We start from the raw sequence: 24,070 nt of genomic DNA, 5'->3' as shown, positions 1-24,070 counted from the left end.
CCCATCCCCACCCCCGAGGTAGGGTTTTGCTGTAGCCCAGGCTGTCTTGGAATTCACTATGTAGTCTCAGGGTGGCCTTGAACTCATGGTGATCCTCGTACCTCTGCCTCCTGAGTGCTGGTTAAAGGCGTGTGCCACCACACCCAGCCCTTAACACTTATTTTAATCAAGGAGGTAACATTAGTAATTATTTGGGCTACTTGTTTTTTGGTTTTTTTTTTTAATTGTTATAAGATACCTGATAGCCAGGTGTGGTGGCACCCACCTTTGATCCCAGCACTGGGGAGGTAGAGGTAGGAGGATCACTGTGAGTTTGAGGGCACCCTGAGACCACCTAGTGAATTTCAGGTCAGCCTGGGCTAGAGACACTACCTGGATGCCCACCCACTCCCCCAAAAAAAGGAAGGAAGAAAGATGCCTGATAACTCTGGCATGGCTGGCTTACTTTTAACTTTTAACCTGAGCAATGCAAGCACATTATACTTACGTATCTCATACTAGGTATTGCCTGGTAGAATTAGTTTTTTCTCCACACATACTTGGTAGAATTCTTGTCATGAAGATCTATTTTGTTGAAAATTGTATATGGCTCTTGTCTCTAAAGTTAAATGGCTTTGGAATTTCAGAGTTCTTTGTCATTGAATACTATAGTATACACGTGGGTTTTTACCTCTTTCCCTGTTCAGAGCAAACCTAGTATAAAGTTAACTTTCTCTTCCATCCTTTCCTTTCTCTTAAACCAGCATCGATACTCCGGGGGTGATTAGCCGTGTGTCCCAGCTGTTCAAAGGGCACCCTGACTTGATCATGGGTTTTAACACCTTCTTGCCTCCCGGCTACAAGATCGAGGTGCAAACCAATGACATGGTGAACGTGACAACTCCTGGCCAGGTTCATCAAATCCCCGCCCATGGCATACAGCCACAGCCACAGCCTCCACCCCAACATCCTTCTCAGCCTTCAGCCCAGTCCACCCCAGCTCCTGCGCAGCCAGCTCCCCAGCCCACACCTGCCAAAGTGAACAAGGTGAGCTCTTGGGAAATACTGCACCATGTGAAAAGAGTCCCTAAGAAGCATGGCCTGCCACTTCCCACGTGTAAGACTCAGGCAAATACACGAATTTATAAGGGTGTCATCAGGGAAGATGCAGACAGCTCAGTATTACCACATAGCCAATGTACCAACAACCTATAGTATTCTTTTGTCCCCAGCTTCTGCTTAATTAATATACATGGGCATGTTGACTTAAAAAAATTTTTTTTATTTATTATTTATTTTTGGGGGGGGTCAGATAGGGAGAGAATTGGCACACAAGGGCCTCTAAGCACTACAAACGAACTCCAGATGCACGTACCATCATGTGCATCTGGCTTATGTGGATACTGGGGAGTTGAACCTGGGTCCTTAGGCTTTTCAGGCAAGTGCCTTAACCATTAAGCCATCTTTCCAGCCCTCACTGGTGGCTTTTTAGTTCTTTGACAACACAGTCATGAATGGTTTTGCTTTTTTTGTTTTGTTTTATTTTAGGGTTTTTATGGTTTGTTGTTTTTTCGAGGTAGGTCTCGCTGTAGCTCAGGCTGACCTGGAATTCACTCTGTATTCTCAGAGTGGCCTTGAACTCACAGCAGTCCTTCTACCTCTGCCTCTTGAGTGTTGGGATTGAAGGCATGTGCCATCACGCCTGGCTTGCTTTATTTTTCTTTTAATTTTTTTTTTTTTTTTCATTCTTCTGTTTTGCCTAGGCTGGTCGTAAAATCCTGGGGTTGGGGAGACAGCTTTGCTTGCACAGCCTGCAGGCTAGGTTCAGTTCCCTAGTAGCCCTTGTAAAGCCGGACATGTATTATTTGCAGCATTTAAAGACTGGCATGCATACACATATTCATGTGTAAATAAATAAGAATTTTAAAATTCTGGACTTCCTGCCTCAATCCTCTTTAGTGGCTTAGACTGTAGGTGCTATTATACCCAGTTTGGAAATGGTATTTTATCAAATTAGGCTATACTGAAATGATAATCACTTTCTAAAAGTCATTGCTGAGCTAGGCATCATGGCACACACCTGTAAATCCAGCACTTATCAATCAAGACCAGCTTGATCTATATGAGACCCTGACTCATTAAAAAAAAAAAAAATGCTGGGCATGGTGGTGCATGCCTTTGATTCCAGCACTCAGGAGGCAAGGCCGCCCTAAGACTACATCATGAATTCCAGGTCAGCCTGGGCTAGAGTGAGACCCTCGCTTGAAAAACCAAAGAAAGCGAGGGAGGCTGTCAAGACGGCTTGGTGGTTTTAAGTGCTTGCCTGTGGAGCCTAAACACTTCGGTTCTTCTCCAGAACCCATGTAAGCATTAGCACAAGGGGGCACATTTGTCTTCTACAGGCCCTGTGTAAACCCTTTCTCTCTCAAATAAATAATAAATAAAAAACATTAAAAAAAATTCTTGGAGAGATGGCTTAGCAGTTAAAGTACTTGCCTGCAAAGCCTAAGGACCCCAGGTTCAATTCCCTAGTACCCACATAAGCCAGCTACATAAGGTGGTACAACCTTCTGGATAAGTAATTTTTTTTTTTTTTTTTTTGGTTTTTTGAGGTAGGGCCTCACTCTGGTCCAGGCTGACCTGAAATTAACTCTTGTCATCTCAGGGTGGCCTTGAACTCATGGCAATCCTCCTACCTTTGCCTTCCGAGTGCTGGGATTAAAGGCGTGCGCCACCACGCCCGGTTTGGATAAGTAATTTTTAAAAGGAAAAAACAAACAACAAACAAACAAAAAGGCAAGGGATGGTGCATGGCTGTAATCCTACCACTTCGAGATCTGGAGGAAGATCAGGAGTTCAAGGTCTTGCCTGCACAGCAAGTGCAAGGCCAGCCTGGGAAACACGAGACCCTTGTCTTTTTTTAATTTTATTTTATTTATTTATTTATTTGAGAGTGATAGACACAGAGAGAAAGACAGATAGAGGGAGAGAGAGAGAATGGGCGCGCCAGGGCTTCCAGCCTCTGCAAACGAACTCCAGACGCGTGCGCCCCCTTGTGCATCTGGCTAACGTGGGACCTGGGGAACCGAGCCTCGAACCGGGGTCCTTAGGCTTCACAGGCAAGCGCTTAACCGCTAAGCCATCTCTCCAGCCCGAGACCCTTGTCTTTTGAACACAAAGGAAACACAACAAAAAGGCACTCCATTTGCAAATAGCACATTTCAAGCCAAGTGGAAGGTGGGGAGGAGGGACTCTTGATCTAGAGCTGCACTGACGCAGGCGTCTCCAGCCACATGCTCTATTTGTTAGTTAAGGCAAGTTCAATGTTTTAGCTGATGTGGCCTCATTTCATACATGCAGGAACCACATGTGGTAACGCTTACAAACCAGTACAAAGAACATTCCATCATTTCATAGAATCTATTGAACAGAGCTGAGCTGGAAGACATTTTATATGCAAGTTTTGCAACAGTTGAGATGTTGTCATCCTTGACATTAAAAATTTACGTGATAGCCTGGAGAGATGCCTCAGTGGTTAAGAGCACTCCCCGTGCAAGCATGAGGACCTGTGAGGGCCAGAGAGACTGCTTGAGTGTGAGTCCCAGGATCCACATAATCAATTGGATGTGGCTCTACACTTCTGTATACTCGGTCCAGCAGGAAGCAGAGGCCAAGGAATTACCAGAGCTTGAAAAATGAAATAAAATAAACCCTGTGATCAATAAGTGGCTAGCTCAAATAAAATTAGGTGGTAGAGCAATGGAATAAGATGTTCAATAATCTGGCCACTACAGGAGAATGCACTCCCCCCACCCACCCACAGGCCAAGAGCATGGGACACTCCAAGGGCCACATACACACAACCAAAAATAAAACAAAACAGCTTAGCAGTTAAAGCGCTTGCCTGTGAAACCTAAGGAGCCGGGTTTGATTCTCCAGGTCCCACAGAAGCCAGATGCACAATGGTGGCACATGTATCTGGAGTTCATTTGCATTGGCTAGAGGCCCTGGCATGCCATTATCTCTCTCCCTTTCTTTGTCTCTAATAAATAAATAAATAAAAACTTTAAAGAAATTTTTTAAATAAAACAATCTATATGAATGTATTTTTCAGTTTGGTTGGTTTTTGGTTTTTCAAGGTAAGGTCTCACTCTAGCTTGGGCTGACCTGGAATTCACTATGTAGTCTCAGGGTGGCTTCAAACTCTCTGCGATCCTCCTACCTCTGCCTCCGAGTGCTGGAATTAAAGGCGTGTGCCACCATACCCGGCTCATGAATGCATTTTTTTGGGGGGGGGGATTTGAGGTACGGTCTCTCTCCAGTCCAAGCTGACCTGGAATTAGCTATGTATTCTCAGGGTGTCCTCGAACTCATGGAGATCCACCTACCTCTGCATCCCAAGTCCTGGGAATGAATGTTTTTTTTAATATTTACACGTGTTAATCTAGTGAGCTTAAAAGTTGGATATCAAAATTCTTCCCTGATCATTAGGAATGGCTCCTGTTTTGAGGTTGTGTTGAGAAGATTTGAAACTAAGATACTTGTTAGAATCTGTGAAGTTTCATTGCCTACCTCTATCCTATATGATTTGAGTTGAGCTAAAGTGGGTTTGCCTGAAAAATAAATGATGGGTATCAGCTAATCAGATGCCTTTCTTCTTTTTGGTTTGAACTATAGTCCCACTGTCTAACCATCTCTGCTCCTGAGGAAAATAAAGACTTTTTCCTTTTTAGCCTTCCCAACTACAAGCACATACTCCAGCCAGTCAACAGACTCCCCCACTCCCACCATATGCATCCCCACGTTCTCCACCGGTCCAGCCTCACACACCAGTGACAATCTCGTTGGGAACGGCCCCATCTTTGCAGAACAATCAGCCTGTGGAGTTTAATCATGCCATCAACTATGTTAATAAGATTAAAAACAGATTCCAGGGCCAACCAGACATCTACAAAGCATTCTTGGAGATTTTGCACACATACCAGGTAAGACGATGAGGGTATCTACTTTGAGCAGAACATAAATAACCATTTTGTCCACTAGTTCTTACTGGAAAAAGTCAGTTTTGCTTGCCAGACTAGATGCCCAGTAGCATCTAGTCAAGATTTTTTAAATCACTGTCTATGAAGTGGATATCTGTTTCATATTGGAAGTTTAGAGGACAGTTTGTGTAGCTTGATTAATTTGTAATAGGAGAAATTAATATTTTATCAATTTAGTACCTGTCCCCCACCCCAGACATTCAGATTTTCTATGCTGGTTTTATAGAAAATTATCATTAGCATCTTGTTTCTCATCTTAAAAGACTGTGATCAAAAGAGGTATTGAGAACTCTCTTTAGTGTAGCTAAGTAGCTAACATAACCATTGACTGTCAAATATTCTAGAAAGTTAAATGTTCAGTGGAATGGTCTTAAAAATGATATCCCTTGATACCCTCTCTTCCCATTTGTCATTTCTTAGAAAGAGCAGCGGAATGCCAAGGAAGCTGGAGGGAACTACACGCCAGCTTTGACTGAGCAGGAAGTATATGCTCAAGTGGCTCGTCTCTTTAAAAACCAGGAAGACCTGTTGTCAGAGTTTGGTCAGTTCCTACCAGATGCCAACAGCTCAGTGGTAAGTTTCATTTAGATAAACTGTATTATTCAGGATTATTTGTGTGCGTGTGCGTGTGCGTGTGCGTGTGTGTGTGTGTGTGTGTGTGTGTGTGTGTTTACATGTATTAATGTATTACAGCTTTCAAATTAGTTGTATGTATGTATGATTGAAAGGTATAATGAAAAGGGCACTTTTCCTAGACAGTATTGCTTAGGTCAGAATATCATTTTCATGTATCTCACAGCTTTTAAGCAAAACAACTGCTGAGAAGGTTGATTCTGTGAGAAACGACCATGGAGGCACTGTGAAGAAGCCCCAACTGAATAACAAGCCACAGCGGCCCAGTCAGAATGGCTGCCAGATCCGCAGGCACTCTGGAACAGGCACTACTCCTCCGGTGAAGGTGAGAGTGGGTTGGACCTTCTCATTTACACTCTGGGAGAAAGTGCTCCAGGAGTGGTCTGTGTGTGTACCCTAAGCCAGACAGTTGGATCCTGGATATTTAGAACAAGTTGAAATAGAAACTTAGAACAAAGCTTGGAAATATATATGCATAAATAAACAATATTAGAGTACCTATTACTTTGCATTTTTGAGGGTTTTTTTTTTGGGGGGTGGGGAGGTTGAGGTAGGGTCTCACTCTAGCCCAGGCTGTCCCTTGAAGTCACTGTGTAACCTCAGGGTGGCCTCAAACACAAGGTGATTCTCCTACTTTTGCTTCCCAAGTGCTGAGATTAAATTAAAGATGTTCACCACCACGCCTGGCTTCACCTTTTTTTTTTTTTTTTTTTTTTAATGAGAGAGAATTGGTGTTCTAGGGGCGCCACCTTGTGCGCATGTGCAACCTTGTGTGCTTCCATCTCCTTGTACATCAGGCTTATGTGGGACCTAGGGAGTCAAACATGAGTCCTTAAGCTTCACTCTTGAATCTCTTCACTTCTATACCTAATGGCCCACAGGTGGGAACATTATCTTGGGAGCTTACAGTTCCCACCTACTTTATGAACTTAACACAATCCTTTTGCCTCTAAGGATTATAGGTATACACCACTGTGCTCAGCTTTCTTTCCCTTAAAAAAAATATTTTATTATTTACTTATTTATTTGACAGAGAAAGAGGGGGGAGAGAGAGAGACAGGCAAAGAATGGGTGCACCAGGGCCTCCAGCCACTGCAAACGAACTCCGGACACTTGCGTAACCTTGTGCATCTGGCTAACATGGGTCTTAGGAAAATACACTGTACTTGTTTCTTTTTCTTTCTTTTTTTTTTTTTTTTTTGGTTCATTTTTTATTTATTTATTTGAGAGCGACAGACATAGAGAGAAAGACAGATAGAGGGAGAGAGAGAGAATGGGCGCGCCAGGGCTTCCAGCCTCTGCAAACGAACTCCAGACGCGTGCGCCCCCTTGTGCATCTGGCTAACGTGGGACCTGGGGAACCGAGCCTCGACCCGGGGTCCTTAGGCTTCACAGGCAAGCGCTTAACCGCTAAGCCATCTCTCCAGCCCTCTTTTTCTTTTTTTTTAATGTGTGAGAGAGAATTGGTGCATCAGGGCCTCCAGCCACTGCAAATAAACTGCAGACATATGTGCCCCCTTGTGTGCATGAGCAACCTTGTATGCTTGTATCGTTATGTATCTGGCTTACATGGGACCTGGAGAGTTGAACATGAGTCCCTAGGCTTCTCAGGCAAGCACCTTAACCACTGAGCCATCTCTCCAGTCCTAAATGATACTTTTAAAAAATTTTTCTTAAGGTTTTATTTTTCAAATGGTTGTGGGAGGGGAACATACTGGTAGCTACTAGTGCCACTCACCACTGCAAACGAATTCCAGACACGTGTCACTTTGCATATATGGCTGTATGTGGGTACTGGGGAATTGAACTTATGCTGTCAGGTTTTGCAAATAAGCAATTTAATCACTAAGCCATCTCTCCTGCCCATATTTTCATAAATTTTTTAAATTGAAATATTAAGGTCTAAAGATTTATTTCTATCTGTGCCAGGTAATGTGTGCTGGCCCTTTTTATAACCATCCTCTTCTTTCTTAAATGGTAGAAGAAGCTAGTTTGGCATTGGATTCCAATAAAATTAGTTTTGGCCTCTGAAAAAGATGAGGATACTAGTTATAAGTATTTGCCACATTGATGCTACAGAGGACATTTCAGGACTAAAATGCCCTAAGTCTCTTATGAAGAAATACTGTCAGGCAAACTAAAGTAGAGAAAAGCATAGGAATCATAGAATGAAAAGTTAATGATTGAATTCCCATTTGTTACAAATTATTAGTAGATAGTTGTGGAACCATTTTAGTAAAATTCAAGAGAAGTATACTATTTTGAATATTACATGTTTGTTATTTCTCCTTTGCAGAAAAAACCCAAGCTGCTTAGCCTAAAGGAATCATCTATAGCAGATGCCAGCAAGCATGGTGTTGGAACTGAATCATTATTTTTTGACAAGGTAAGTGATGTTTAATTTTTTCAAACTTTTTTATTGATAACATCTATAATTATAGGCAAGTTTTAAAAAAATATTTTATTCATTTGAGAGAGAAAGAGGCAGATAGCAATAGAGAAAGGGCATGTTAGGGCCAATGGCCACTATAGATGAACTCCAGGTGCATGTATCACCTTGTGCATCTGGCTTTCATGGATACTGGAGAATCAAATCTGGATCCTTAGGCTTTGCAGGCAAGCAAGGGCCTTAACTGCTAAGCCATCTCTCCAGCCCTAGACAACTTTTTATATTTGTTAATGACAAAATAAAATCATCCAGTTCTCAAGTAGGTTTTGCTTCAAAAGCATCAACTGTGATTAGGTTAATTTGGGGAATAAATTGATACAGAATTGGGCAATGTGCCCACGGTGGTCTTGAACTTCTAATCCTCCTGCCTCTGCCTCCCAAGTGTTGAGAATTCAGTATGTGCCACAACATTTAGCTAACCTACAACAGTTGATAAGAACTCAACTTTTTTCTTTTGGTGCTACCTGAACCCAGGCATGTACTCTGTCACTGGGCTACAATGCTTAATCTACTTGCTCTGATACTTACCTGTTTCGCACTTTAAGATACAGGTTTGAGGGCTGGATAGATGGCTTAGTAGTTAACATGTTTGCCTGCAAAGCCAAAGGACCCAGGTTCAGTTCCTCAGGACCCACGTAAGCCAGATGCACAAGGTGGTGCATGAGTCTGGAGTTCATTTGCAGAACAGGGCTAGATGCCCTGGCACGCCCATTCTTGCTGTCTATCTGCCTCCTCCTCTCTCTCAAATAAATAAATAAATAATATTTTCTCAAAAAAGATACGGGGTTGGCGAGAATTGTCTTTTGGTTGTTTTGAAGCTTGATTTCATGTAGCCATGGATGACCTTGACATCATCCTGCTGCCGCTACCTCCAAGTGGGGTTATAGGTCTGAGCCACCATGTCTGGTTTAAGAACTGATCTTGGATCGAATGTTTTCAAAGATCCCCAGTGTTTCTAAGGAATAGTTGGGAATTAAAATTACTGATGTGCACCTAGTTGTGTGGTGTCATGCTTTGGCTCTTCTGTGTCTAATTGTGTCTGCTAATCATCACCTAGGTAACTGGCATGTCCATTCTTATTCATTTATATTCATTCACCTCTCTCTCTGCCTCTCTATGCTTGCAAATAATTCCTCCCCCCCCCCCCAGGTAATGTTTTACTCTAGCTTAGGCTGACCTGGAATTTACTATGTAACCTCAGGGTGACCTCGAACTCCATGGCAATCCTCCTGCCTCTGCCTCCCGAGTGCTGGGATTAAAGGTGTGGCCACCACGCCTGGCTCTAAATTTTTTTTTTAAATAAATAAATACATATATGAAAGTTGGCCTTCCACATCAAGGAGTTCTGCATCTATAGATTCAAAAGTCTACAATTCATGTATTTTCTGCTAATTTAGAAAAATAATCTGAAAATGTAGAGCTGGACTTGGTGAGTCTAATCCACACCAACAGGCCATAATGCTAACAATTCACTTTTGAAACTCAAACTTAGGTTAGGTATATAGCCAGTTTTTGTTTCTGTATACCTAAACATTTTTAGGTTTTGGAATATTAAAATGTTCATTTTTTTTAAAAAGATGTTTAAGTTTTCTTAATCGAAAGAAAATGATTTTTTAAAACTTTTTTTATTAAAAAATTCCATGATTATTAACAATATCCCATGGTAATGCCCTCCCTCCCACCTTTCCATTTTGAAATTCCATTCTCCATCATATCTCCTCCTCCTCTCAATCAGTCTCTTATTTTGATGTCATTGTCTTACACCCAGCTTTTACTTAGTTTTTAGTTTTTATTTGCATATGTGTATGGGCATTCCAGGTCTGCTTGCTGCTGTAAATAAATGTCAGGTGTTTGCACCATTTTTCTGTGTTCAGCTCATGTGGGTAGTTTGTAAATTGTACTGGGCTAGCAGGTTTTGCAGACACAGGTGCCGTTAGCCACTGAGCCCGCTTCAGCAGTTCCCAGTTCCTAGTGAGTGTACATTTAAGATCTTTTCTTTCCTCAAACATAGACTATCATATCCAAGCAAAGTAACATTGATTTCTTAGGATCAACATATATCAGGTCTAGGAATCCAATTCCTCATGTAACCAGTTTTCTTCTGGTTGTTTTCATAAGGTCCGGAAGGCTCTAAGGAGTGCGGAGGCCTATGAAAACTTCCTGCGCTGTCTTGTTATCTTTAACCAAGAGGTGATCTCTCGGGCCGAGCTTGTACAACTAGTCTCACCTTTTCTGGGGTAAGTGAAATAAGGAGTGTAGTCCCTACTGCCCATCAGCAGAGATGAGGTGATAACTGAGTTATGAGAGTATGGTAGGCAACGGGAATTGATAGTCAGTTGGCTCAAATGCCTTTGTCAGAAGAGCCCTAAGTAGGCCTGTAGCTAAGCTTTCAAGATGAAAAACTGGAGTGCTGTGAAGTACCAGTTGACTTTGATGAATGTTTATGGAGATAGCTTCCTCACAGGGTCTAGAATCCTGACTACATTTAACAACCTAAGAACTATGTGAATACTGAAGCAATATTCTTGCTCCAAAGAGTGGCTCTTTATTGCCCACTTTCATGGGACTTGTGCCTTACTACCATTACTGATCCCAGAGCACCTTATGAGAAAGGGGAACCTAAATGCTAAGAAGCAATGCTTCTTAGGTCAGAACTAATTTATTGGAATTTGTCACTGGCAGCAAAATTCTGATCCAGCAACAAATGGTAGTAGCTAAATTTCATAATTGCATCCTGCTTTTAATTGCTTATTAGTTTTTGATTTGTTTCTTCAGGAAATTTCCTGAATTGTTTAATTGGTTTAAAAACTTCCTGGGCTATAAGGAGTCTGTACATTTGGAAACCTTCCCAAAGGAGCGAGCTACAGAGGGCATTGCCATGGAGATAGACTATGCCTCTTGTAAACGGCTAGGCTCCAGCTACCGAGCCCTTCCAAAGAGTTATCAGCAGCCCAAGTGCACAGGTCGGACTCCTCTCTGTAAAGAGGTAAGGACCTGCCTGGCATCCTCAAGCTTCTCCTGAAAGCTAATGGTGATACAAAGGTTTCAGAATTTTTATGAATGATGAAATTAAGAACCTTCTCTTCAAAATAAAATTTCTTATACTCATTCAGAACTTTTTACTTCCTAATATCTTTTTGTAAACTTGGTAAACGTGTAGTTTGTTGAGTAATGCTGTTTTCTTTTCCTCCCTTGAGTTTTATATATATTTTTTTGAGGGTGTTTAATCACCAGAAAGTGTTGATGTGCTTTTCAGTCTCTCCTTTTCTACTCAAAGGTTTTAAATGATACCTGGGTTTCCTTCCCATCATGGTCTGAGGACTCCACCTTTGTTAGTTCCAAGAAAACTCAGTATGAAGAACATATTTATCGTTGTGAAGATGAGCGCTTTGAGGTAACCTCCTTTGTCATTTGGATTTTAAGAGAATAGGAAGATGCTAAATGCAAGAGTATCTTAAATGTTACCTGAGTGTTGACATATATATATAAAGAGAGAGAGAGTCAGAGACAGACAGACAGAGAGAGAGACAGGCAGACAGAGGGATGGCTTAGTGGTTAAGGCCTTTGCCTACAAAGCTAAAGTACCCCGATTTGATTCCCCAGGATGCATGTAAGCCACCATTTTCTGCATGTAGTTTTATGTGGGTACTGGGGATTCAAACCTAGGTTGTTAGGCTTTGCAGGCAAGGATCTTAAGTGCTAAGTCATTTCTCTAGCCCAGGCTTTTTAAAAAGATTAAAGAAATGAGCTGGGCATGGTGGCTCATGCCTTTAATCCTAGCACTTGGGAGGCAGAGGTAGGAGGATCGCCATGAGTTTGAAGCTACCCTGAGACTACATAGTTAATTCCAGGTCCGCCTGGACCACCGTAAGACCCTACCTTGAGAGGGAAAAAAAAAAAAAAAAGATTAAAGAAATGAGCTTGGGGCTAGAGAAAGAGTTTACCAGTTAAGACACTTGTCTATAAAGCTGAAGGACCCAGGGTTTGATTCCCCAGGACCTATGTAAGCCAGGTGAACAAGGTGGCACATGTGTCTGGAGTTCATTTGCTGTGGCTGGAGTCCCTGGCATGCCCATTCTCTCTCTCTTTCTCCCTCTCTCTGTCCCTCAAATAAATAAAATAAAATATATATATGTGTATTTTTTTTAATGAACCTGGTGGTGTTACATTCCTATAATCCCGACATCCCAAAGGAGCAGAAGTAGGGTTGCTACAGGTTTGAGGCCCAACTGGTTATAGCAAGTTCCAGGTCTGCCAGCGTTTCATAGCAAGACACTTATTTTTTTTTAATTAATTTATTTGATAGAGAAAGAGGTTGGAAGAGAGAGTGAATGAGTGTGTCAGGGCTTCCAGCCACTGCAAACGAACTCTAGACACATGCCCCCCCTTTTGCATCTGGCAAATGTGGGTCCTGGGGAATCAAACCTGGGTCCTTTGGCTTTGCAGACAAATGCCATAACTATTAAGGCATGTCTCTAGCCCAAGACCCTATCTTAAAACAACAAAAACGAGACAGAAAAGCCAGAGAGGGGTAGGCAAAATTGCTCAGCCATTAAAAAGTTTTTGCTTACAAGGCCTACCAGCATGAGTTCGATTCCCCAGGAATCCACTTAAAGCTAGAAGGTATTTGTTTGCAGTAGCAAGAAACCCTGCCATGTGACCCCTTCCTCCTCATAAACACATACTTTTTTAAAAATAGAACCAGAGATATTCATATTTTTCTGTGATAAGATGGTCTTCACTGTGCTTTATATGGTTGTCAAATATCATTATTAAAAGATTTATAGCTCTTTTGTTCCATTGAGGGGGAGGAGGGCGGTTGGTTATACCTACAGTATGCCGCTTCAGTGAGGGAGGGGCTCCGGCCACTCAGCTGGTTGCTTTCCTGGGTGCCACTCCCTCTGCCTGCCCTACGCATTAGCACGGCCCTGATTCTCCTGGAACTCAGGCACTGTTGAGAGCGTCCCCCTTTACACTACAAAGCTGGCGGGCACTATAGGGAAAAACAAAACAAGTAGAGAAGGTGCTTGAAGAAGAGGAAGAGGAATATGTGGTGGGAAAAGTTCTCAACCGATGAGTTGTCAAGGGAAAAGTGGTATATCTTCTAAAGTGGGTTTCTCAGATGAGGACAATACGTGGGTGCCAGAGAGAGCCAGGAATGCCCTGATCTGATTGCGGAGTTTTACAGAAAACAGCACATGATAAACAAATAACAGATAAATCAGAGGGAGGCAAATGCAAAGCCAACTCTGATTATGAAGATAAGGAATAGGAGAGGAGAGGAGAGCAAGCCAAAGAAGAAAAATGAAGAATTAGAAAAGCCATGAGGCTTTGCCCAAGGTTTGGAGCCACAGCGGATTATTGGAGCTACAGATGCCAGTGGAGAGCTCATGTTCCTAATGAAATGGAAAAACTCTGATGAGGCTGACCTGGTCCCTACTGAGGAAGACAATGTCAAGTGCCCACAGGTTGTCATATCATTCTGTGAGGAAAGGCTGACGTGGCATTCCTACCCCTCAGAGGATGATGACAAAAAAGACAAGAATTAACTCTCTAGAGTATCAGCCCCTTTCACCTCTTGACTGTGGAAGGAAGGGAGGGAAGGAATTGTACTTGTCTTTATACCATAAAGGTGTCTTGAGAAGTTGTCCTTTGAAGAGCCAGCATAGTTTCTGTGCCCTACAACAGCCCAAGTGCTTTAAAGCTGGTCCAAGCTGTATAGGTTATATACCCGTCCCAGGGGAGGGGAAAGGGTAAGTGTTTCAAGGCAACCCATTCTACACTTTGCTGAGAAAGGCAAAGGGCCTTCTATGAAGGCAAAACCTGCAGAACTGGGTGTGTGGGAGAGCAAAAAGATACTGTTGGTCTTCAGAGAGCATCTCCACAACCCACAGCCTTCTTCCCATTAGTGTTCACTGCATTTTTACAGCTTAGCACGTGTGTTCTTTTGGCTACTACTAGTGTACTGGTGTATTAATGGGACAGGGAAGAGGGGAGATAGGCAGGATGATTGTGGTTAAAATTAGGGGCCTGATTGGGGAATAATGGTGAAGCAATGGAAAGAACAGCTAACCGATGATTTAGTCTAGGTTCAGAATACTTTACCTTTTCACCATTCCACCAGAAAGGTGGACTGTGGGAGACTGCTTCAAACCTGTGATGCTTCCTTCCTGAGCATCATGTTGCCCATAAAGGACAAAGCCAGTTCCTATGTTAACCAAAGCTGACATTTTAAAGATGGAAACTGAAGCCGGGAAAAGTCTTTTAATTGGACAGTATATTCGGGCATATTTTGTCTCAGAGGTGCTAATAGTGAAGTTAGGAGGAGAAAAAAAAAAAGACCTTTCATTTCCATTCATGGAGTTATAAATAGCAGTTTTTGTACCACTGGCTGAAGCATTGTGGGAAGTGTGGAGGGTGGCATAGGAGATAGGAAAACACTTGAGCCTGTTTTTTTCAAGTTTGAACTCTGAAACTTAGTGGCAGGGTTGTCACTAATAGCACAAATTTCACTGAGTCACCTCAAGGGTTGAATACTTCAAAAAGCCCTGGTCTCAGGAGACAATTAGCTTTCATATTGGGGTATAGATTGACTTGAAAAACAAAATAAAACCTTCAGATTAACATACCCAAAATGCTCTGTCTTGAATCATAAGACCCATCAATTCTTGGTATTGTCTAGACCTGCATGTTAAATGTTAAATCATTTTAGGCATGCGTTAGATGTCTGAAAATTGTGTTTAACTGTAAACTTCATGCCATACTCTCAGTTTTTGTCCTAATAAAACTAGATTTATAGTCCTTGAAAAAAAAAAAGATTTATAGCAAATATAACATTAGCCCCCCTCCCAATCTCTGTCTTTTAAAAATATGTATTTATTTATTTAAGACAGAGAGAGAAAGAAGCAGGTAGACAGAAAGAGAATGGGCATGACAGGGCCCTCTACCTTGAAAAACCAAACAAAAAATAATGATAATTGTATTTATTTATTTATTTGAGAGAGACAGGAAGACAGAGAGAATGGGCCTCCAGCTGCTGCAAATGAACTCCAGATGCATGTGCCCCCTTGTGCATCTGGCTAACATGGGTCCTGGGGAATCAAACCAGGGTCCTTTGGCTTTGCAGACAAACACCTTAACTGCTAAACCATCTCCCCAGCCCTCCCCCCCAAATTTTTTTTTCAAGTATAAGGGAAAATATCAGTAACATAGTCTTCTGTTAGGTCCTTTTGGCCTAGGATTAATATCACTAAACTGCACAGTGTGGTAGTGATGGGAGCAATAACTACTGATCCGTCTGTGTCAAATATTGTACCTAATGGTTTGTGTGTATGACTTCACTTATTCCAGAAAACAACCTTATAAGAGTAAATTCTTCTGTCCATAGTTTACTGATAGGAGTTTTACATGGCTACCTGTGCAGAGCCAGAACTCCCAGGCTGTTTTACTCCTTCTTTATTCTCTCGATTGATGGCCTTTATTGTCATTGAGTCCTGAACGTCTTTCTTTGTCTTCCATAGCTTGATGTAGTTTTAGAGACCAATCTTGCAACAATTCGGGTTCTGGAAGCAATCCAGAAGAAGCTTTCTCGCTTGTCTGCTGAAGAACAAGCCAAATTTCGCTTGGATAACACCCTTGGGGGGACATCAGAAGTCCTCCACCGGAAAGCACTGCAGAGGATATATGCTGACAAAGCTGCTGATATCATCGATGGCCTCAGGAAGAGCCCCTCCATTGCTGTTCCAATTGTCCTGAAAAGGTACCTGAGCAAGTGTGCCCTTTGCTGGTTCAGTGTCCCATTAAACGAGACTCATTTTCAGCCTGGTTGTCTTATGAGACCTCCAGTTCTCTTTAGTGCTGGCGTAGTAGAAGAAATCCGCTGTAGAGGTGAATGGTGCATCTTACTTCGGGGCTTCTGTGTAACAACTACAGAACCGCAAAACTTTTTTGTCACTGAAGGGTAGGCTACTCCTTTATAGCGTACATGAGACCCTGAGTTTGATATTTAGCATCTCAAAAAAGAAAAGGCATGTAGGGAAGGAAAGTAGGAGGTAGTTTATGGTGGAGTGCTTGTTTGTGCATGCTTCAAGGTTGTGTTTAGATGGGGAATTGTTTGCGGGCAAAGACAGAAAAGAATCCAGGGCCTTGACCGTAGCATGCTAGGGAAGTGCTATGTCAGTGAGCTGTAGCCTCACTCTTTCCCTTTTTTATAAAAAGAACCTTTAAGAAAATTTTTCTTTCAAGGCCAGCCTGAGTCTACATAGTGAATTCCAAGTCAGCCTAGGCTAGACTGAGACTACCTTGTGGGGAGGGAGGGGAGCAAGCAACAAAAGAAAAATTCTGTTTATTTACTTGCGAGAGAAGAAGAGAGTAAGTATGACAGGCCAGGGCCTCTAGTCAAGGCAAACGAACTCCAGGCACAAGCACCGCCTTTTGCATCTGGCTCTATGTGGGTCCTGGGAACTGTATCCGAGCTGTCAGCAAGTGCCTTTAACTACTGAGGTATTCAATCCTAAAACGACTTTTCTTTTTTTCCTTTTTTCTTTTTGGTTTTTCAGGGTGAGGTCTCACTATAGCCCATACTGACATAGACTTCATTATATAGTCATAGGGTGGTCTCAGACTTATTGTGATCCTCCTACCTCTACCTCCTGAGTGCTGGGATTAAAGGTGTGAGCCACCAAGCCCGGCTCCAAAACAACTTTTATTTCAAGTCAGGCCTTGAACTCACTGTGCAGCCAGAGATGATCTTGAACTTCTGATCCTCTTGCCTCCACTCCTCTTGCCTCCACCTCCAGAATTCTGAGATTACCACCTGGGCTACCATAACCTGTTGATGTGTGGCTGCGGGGTTGAATCCTGGGCCTTGTGTCTGTTAAGCAAACACTTCACCAACTGAACTGCATGTACCTCAGCCTTCTGAGTTGAGACAGTCTCATGTAGCTTAGGCTGGCCTAAAAGCCCAGCATAGTGGCTTATACCTGTAATCCCAGCACTTGAGATATGGCAGCAAGAGCATCACTGCAAGTTCAGGGTCAGCCTGAAAAACAACCCAAAGGAGTTGTCTCAGGTTGACAGCAATCTTGACAGACTTTGTGTATCTTGGAGTTTTGAAATACGATAAGTCTGACTTGTTTTCTCATTTTTAAACCCTCTGAATTCCTATGTGTGGATGTCTTCCTTCTCCACTAGGTTGAAGATGAAAGAGGAAGAATGGCGAGAAGCACAGAGAGGCTTCAACAAGGTGTGGCGAGAGCAAAATGAGAAGTACTACTTGAAGTCTCTGGACCACCAGGGCATCAACTTTAAACAAAATGACACCAAGGTCCTGAGATCTAAGAGCTTGCTCAATGAGATCGAGAGTATCTATGATGAGGTGAGCTAGTCTTTTCTACACCTTGGTGAATTCTGGTCTTTATATTCATCGTTTCATGACTAAAATCTACTATAGCCTTTTCTATACCTGGTTTATATCTTTAATCTAAACTTTTCTATTATGCCTACATTGTTTCTGTAGTTTACTTATTTATTATTCTGATTTCAGTTTACACCTCCCATCATCTATTTCCACAAAGTAATATCTTGACCATCTCAACTACTATAACGTAAAAACTTATCTTTGGCCCTCATATACTTTGTAATCCTTGCTTATTCATCACACTTGCCAGAACTGTGAGTAGCAGTACTATAAGCTAAAATACAGAGAAAAGTAATAATTCATCATGGGCCTTGAGTGATGGCTCATTGGCTAAGTGTACATCCTGCACAAGCCTGAGGTCCACCATGCACAACTGCAACCCCAGTCCTACAGGGAAGCAGAGACTCAAGAATCTGCAGAGCCCTACAGGCCCTGGAATTAGTAAAAAGGAGACTCCAACTCAACAAGACCAAGAAAAAAGAGTGATTCAACTGATGTTCTGTTCCAGCCTCTGCAGGCAAGCGGGTGTGTGGGGCACTTCGATGGCACATACACATGCACACACCACACACACAAGAAAAAACAGCTGGAGCCAGGCATGGTGGCTCATGCCTTTAATCTCAGCAATAGTAGGGGGATCACCATGAGTTCGAGGCCACCCTGAGGATACATAGTGAAATCCAGGTCAGCCTGGACTAGAGTGAGACCCTACCGTGGAAAACAACAACAACCAAAAAAAAAACAAAAAATATAGAGAGCTGGAGAGATGGCTTACTGGTTAAGACGCTTGCCAGCAAAGCCAAAGGACCCAGGTTCAATTCCCTAGTACTTGTGTAAAGCCTGATGCATCAGATGACACATGTCTGGAGTTGTTTGTGTTGACTAGAGGCCCTGGCACACCTGTATTCTCCTTTCCTCCCACCCTCCCCCTCTCTCTCTCTCTCTCTCTCTCTCTCTCTCTCTCTCTCTCTCTCTCTCTTTGCCTCTTTCTCTCAAGTAAATAAGTAAATCTTAAAAACAAAAAGCCAGCCATGGTGGCACACGTCTTTAATCCCAGCACTTGGGAGGCAGAGGTAGGAGGATCACCATGAGTTTGAGGCCATCCTGAGACTACATATTGAATTCCAAGTCAGCCTGAACTAGAGTGATACCCTACCTTGAAAAACCAAAAAACAAAAAGAAAAAATAATATAAAAGAAATTGAATATGATTTCTGTGACCTTACGGTCTTACATAAATGCAGTATAATTGGGAATTCCTAGAGTAATGTGATTCTGAATTTTATTTTATTTTACTTTTTTTTGTTGTTGTTTTTGAGGTAGGGTTTTACTCTAGTCCAGCCTGACCTGGAATTCATTATGTAGTCTCCAGGTTACCTTAAATTCACTGCGCTCCTCCTACCTGTGCCTCCCGAATGCTAAGATTAAAGGCATGCACCACCACGCCCGGCCCTGAATTTTAAAGAATAATTGTGAATGAATTCTTTCATGTAAACTTAACCATCGAAGCTGGGTGTGCTGACACATGCCTTTTATCCCAGCACTGTGGAGGCAGAGGTACGAGAACCCCTGTGACTTGAAGGCCAGGGTGGGACTACAGAGTGAGTTTCATTCAGGTCAGCCTGGGCTAAAGTGAAACCCTATACAAAAACGCAAGTAATAATAATAATAAATAAATTTTATGAAAGGAAACTTAGTCATCCATCCTTATTTTGTCAGTATTCTATTATGCTCTTCTACAACTACATCCCACACTTCATACCATGTCCTTCATAAATGCTAATCCAGAATTTTAAAGGTAGGTCCAATTCTACTCCATTGTCCCTATCTCTCAATATTTAGAAGGTACACCAGTCTTTCTGTATCTAGCCACATTTTCCATATTAGTACATTTTAGAAGAAGCACAAAAAATACTAAGGTTAGTTCCTACATTTTGGAATGGGTGGCTGCTATAACATATGCATGAATGTAGGCTTGTTTGGAGACAGGCCATGATAAATAACTGAGTGTCCTCCTGCCTTAGTCTCCCAAATTTCAGGGATTATAAGTGTGCCAGCATGCCCACGTGTCACTATGCTTAATAATATAATGTAGAGCTGGGCATGGTGGTGCACGCCTTTAATCCCAGCACTCTAGAGACAGAGGCAGAATTGAGTCTACCCTGAAACTACATATTGAATTCCAGGTCTGCCTGTGCTAGAATAAGACCCTACTTCAAAACAAACAAACAAAAAAATGAATTAAAAAAATAATATAATGTAGGCTGTAGACTTAGATCATTGAAAGAACACTTTCCTTGTATGTCCTTGGTTCTAGGTTGAATACCTGTAACTTCCCTCTCCAACTCCCCAAAAAACTAAATGATATGAATGTACTGCTGGTGTAATCTCATACATATGTTGTTGTTGTAGACATGACACGCTGTACTTCTGTGTCTCTTCCTTTAGAGGCAGGAGCAGGCTACAGAAGAGAATGCTGGTGTACCTGTGGGCCCCCACCTCTCGCTTGCCTATGAAGACAAACAGATTCTGGAAGATGCTGCTGCTCTGATTATTCATCATGTGAAGAGGCAAACAGGCATTCAGAAAGAGGACAAGTATAAAATCAAGCAGATCATGCATCATTTCATTCCAGATCTGCTGTTTGCTCAGAGAGGTGATCTCTCAGATGTGGAGGAAGAGGAGGAGGAAGAAATGGATGTTGATGAAGCCACAGGGGCAGCTAAGAAACACAATGGTGTTGGGGGCAGCCCCCCTAAGTCCAAGTTATTATTTAGTAACACAGCAGCTCAGAAGTTCAGAGGGATGGATGAAGTATACAACCTCTTCTACGTCAATAATAACTGGTATATCTTTATGCGACTGCATCAGATTCTCTGCTTGAGGTTGCTACGGATTTGTTCCCAAGCTGAGCGGCAAATAGAAGAAGAGAACAGAGAGAGAGAGTGGGAACGGGAGGTGCTAGGCATAAAGCGAGACAAAAGTGATAGCCCTGCCATTCAGTTACGACTCAAAGAACCAAGTAAGTACTTAGACTGTTGGCTTACAGAGGATGGCAGGACTTGGAATTGCTTTCTTTTGTGCTTAGAACCATTGGCCTTAAGTTTGAACTGGAGTTCAAATCCTATTTCTGTAACTTAAGATTGTTGACCTTGCTTAAATCTAATGAACCTGTGAAATGGAGGGGTCATTGTCATCTTAGGGAATTGCTTGGGGACCTAGGAAAAACATGCTTAGCACCTTGTGCAGTACATGGTTTATGGACACATCAGGAATAGGGAGTCAGTTGCCCAAATTTCAATACTCTGTCACTCTGTGTCACTGCAGAGTTTTTCAGAGAGAGAGAAAACAATGGCATAGTTCATTCCATTCCATGACAACATAAATTTCTAGTATTAGCAAGCTTCTCTTTAGTGGATTCCCGGGCTCATTCCTAACAAATAGACATATTTTCTGTAAAGGAAAGTAGAACTCCAGATGGTGTGAATCGTGACAGAGGATTAAGACAGAATTCAAGAAAAGGAAACCAGGAGATGGTAAAGGAAACCCCATGTGCTCTAAGTAGTTCTGTGCTGCCTCCTTCCAGATTCAGTTCACAATGGCACCAGGAATTAATTCAAAAAGCCTTTGTATTATTTTTTGTATTGATTTATTTCTAGCTTGAAAGAGACAAAATAAGCCAGGCGTGGTAGCACACACCTTTAATCCAAGCACTCGGGAGGCAGAGGTAGGAGGATCACTGAGAGTTTGAGGTCAGTTGGAGACGACATAGTACATTACAGGTCAGGCTAGGCTAAAGCAAGACCCTACATGGGGGGTGGGGGGATAAAGGGAGGAAAGAAGAGAAAAATTTCAGATAAAGATAAAGGCCAGATTCTGACTTGACCATGGTTTTGATCTAGTTTGAGACTTACATAGTTTGCGCTTGAGTGATAAAGCCAGACTTCAGACTGATCCTGCCTGGTGTGTCCAAATCACAAATTTGGACTCATAGCTCATAGCTTTATTCTGGCCTGTTTCGGAGGCTATATGCCTATTTTGTGGGCTTAAACAAAGTGACATTTTATGATGAAATGCAAGCCAGTTGCTTGAACAGTAAAGGTCCTGTTTTGTCTGTCTGTAAGGATCAAGCACACATCAGATAAACAGAAACATCCAGTTTTCCTTTTGCCTCCTTCATCTCCTTACAAATACTAGCAGGTAGCCAGTTAATTGATACAAATGGGTTCTTTTTTAGGGGGATGGGGCCTCTTCGAGGTAGGGTCTCACTATAACCCAGGCTGACTGAATTCACTAATTCACTATGTAGTCTCAGGGTGGCCTTGAACTCACGGCAGTTCTCCTACCTCTGCCTCCAGAGTGCTGGGATTAAATGCATGTGCCACCACACCTGGCTGTCAAATGGGTTCTTTTGTGAATTTCTTTTTAATTTTAAAAAAATTTTTCAGTCGGCTTTTCATTGAAATTAAACATGCAACACACACACGCATATAGGAATCAGAATTTGACAATTTCATAAATTATTTCCATCTTGAACATACTTTGTAGAGAAAAATGACTAAGAGCCGGGCGTGGTAGTGCATGCCTTTAATCCCAGCACTTGGGAGACAGAGGTGGGAGGATTGCTGTGAATTTGAGTCCACCCTGAGATTACATAGTAAATTCCAGGTCAGCCTGAGCTAGAGTGAAACTCTACCTCGAAAAACCAAGAAAAAGAAAGACGACCGACCAAGAAACACAGTATGACAGTAGTCTCCCTGTGCCACTGTTGTCTTCCCAGGCTTAGAGATTTGTTTTTTACTGTTTCCTTTTGGGTGGTTTTCTGTTTGTTTTGTTTTGTTTTCAAAGATAGGGTCTCACTCTGGCCCAGGCTGACCTGCAGTTCACTATGTCATCTCAGGGTGGCCTCAAAATCACAGCTGTCCTCCTGTCTCTGCCTCCTAAGTGTTGGGATTAAAGGTGTGTGCCACCCTGTATCCATCCCATGGCGCACTCCTTTAATCCCAGCACTTGGGTAGCAGAGGTTGGAGGATTGATATGAGTTTGAGACCAGCCAGGAACTACATAGTGAATTCTATGTCAACCTAGGCTAGAGCAAGACCTTTCCTCACAAAACCAAAAATACATACAACAACCGCAAAAATCTTAGAAAACTAACAAGCCTCCAGGATGACCCTGTGTATTCCTCCAGTGCTGGCTAGCACAGTTTGGAAATGGTTTGAGACCTTGCTCTTCCCTGTCCAGAATGTAGTTATAGAAATTTTAGATAAGCTGGGCATGGTGGCGCACACCTTTAATCCCAGCGCTCAGGAGTCAGAGGTAGGAGGATCGCTGTGAGTTTGAGGCCAGCCTGAGAATACATAGTGCATTCCAAGGTCAGCCTGGGCTAGAGTGAGACTCTACCTCAAAAAACACAAAACAAAAAAAAAAAAAGAAATTTTAGATAATTGTCAAAAAATATTTTGAAAAAAACCTAGAAGCAGCAAATTCTAGCCCAAGAGTCTGCCCTGCTATTATTAGAGAAGAAAAATGCTTATGATTCAGTGCTCTCTCAGGAAAATAATCTTTTGCAAAGTTACCATATTTTTGCCTTGATTTTAGAAAGATACATGCCTGTGTACACCTACAGAGTCTACTCTGGATTGGTAAAGATCATTTCATGTCAGCCAGGCAACTTTTTCCTGAAAGTTGAAGACACTACTGAACCTGCCCATCAGGAATCTGGGTATTGAGCAGCCGATATCATGGGATACATGGGTCTCTTGGGTTTGTTTGAGATAGAATCTTATTACATAGCCTTGGCTGACCTGCTACTTACTATGTAATAAAGCTAGCCTCAAATTCTGAGCAATTCTCTATCCTTAACTTCCAAAAAGTGCTGGGATTACAGATGTGTCACTATGCCTGATTTGAGGTTTGTTTTTGAATGTCACATAAATGGGTAGTATTTTAATTTTGTTTCATTATTCATTTATTTTGGCTTTTTGAGGCAGGGTCTCACTCTAGCCCAGGTTGACTTAGAATTCTCAGGGTGGCTTTGAACTCACAGCGATCCTCCTACCTCTGCCTCCTCAGCGCTGGGATTAAAGGCATGCGTCACCACAGTGGGCCATCTATGCTTTATGTTTCATTGAAACATCTTCATGAGCGTGTGACTCCTGTAAGGAGTGCCTCCAGTGCAGGTCAGACAGCGAACGTGAAGGACTATCTTTCCTTAGATATTTTGCTCTCTTATCACGTAGAGCTCAGCAGTGCTATAATACCTTCCTGGCACAGTCAGTCAATGTTGGAAGCCACTGTTAAAATTGTATCATCCTTGGCCTGTGGTGGACATCATTAGTGATTATCAACACCTGTCAATTAATCTCTGTCTGCAGTGGGTTGAATGTATAACTATCTTAATTTTTTATTCATTTATTTTGGTTTTTCGAGGTATGGTCTCACTCTAGCCCAGGCTGATCTGGAATTCAGTGTATAGTCTCAGGCTGGCCTCGAACTCACGGCAGTCCTCCCACCTCTGCCTCCCGAGTGCTGGGATTAAAGGCGTGTG

The 24,070-nt window shown here is 42.3% G+C and overlaps 1 protein-coding gene across 3 annotated transcripts in view; it reads left to right on the top strand.

Moving 5' to 3' along the window:
- The window catches only part of Sin3a (SIN3 transcription regulator family member A), an 80,607-nt gene that overhangs the window by 33,157 nt on the left and 23,380 nt on the right, over positions 1-24,070 (top strand). For all 3 annotated transcript variants that reach the window (XM_045160381.1, XM_045160380.1, XM_045160379.1), the window contains exons 5-15: positions 744-1,026; positions 4,713-4,964; positions 5,442-5,594; positions 5,821-5,979; positions 7,951-8,040; positions 10,222-10,340; positions 10,879-11,089; positions 11,381-11,497; positions 15,624-15,862; positions 17,296-17,479; positions 19,969-20,542. In XM_045160381.1, coding sequence (XP_045016316.1) covers positions 744-1,026; positions 4,713-4,964; positions 5,442-5,594; positions 5,821-5,979; positions 7,951-8,040; positions 10,222-10,340; positions 10,879-11,089; positions 11,381-11,497; positions 15,624-15,862; positions 17,296-17,479; positions 19,969-20,542 — 2,381 coding nt within the window. The remainder of the gene's footprint in view (positions 1-743; positions 1,027-4,712; positions 4,965-5,441; positions 5,595-5,820; positions 5,980-7,950; positions 8,041-10,221; positions 10,341-10,878; positions 11,090-11,380; positions 11,498-15,623; positions 15,863-17,295; positions 17,480-19,968; positions 20,543-24,070) is intronic.

The sequence above is a fragment of the Jaculus jaculus genome, chromosome 10 (genome assembly GCF_020740685.1).
Source record: "Jaculus jaculus isolate mJacJac1 chromosome 10, mJacJac1.mat.Y.cur, whole genome shotgun sequence".
In the NCBI taxonomy this organism is placed as follows: Eukaryota; Metazoa; Chordata; class Mammalia; order Rodentia; family Dipodidae; genus Jaculus; species Jaculus jaculus.
This window is presented reverse-complemented; position numbering and strand designations above follow the sequence as displayed.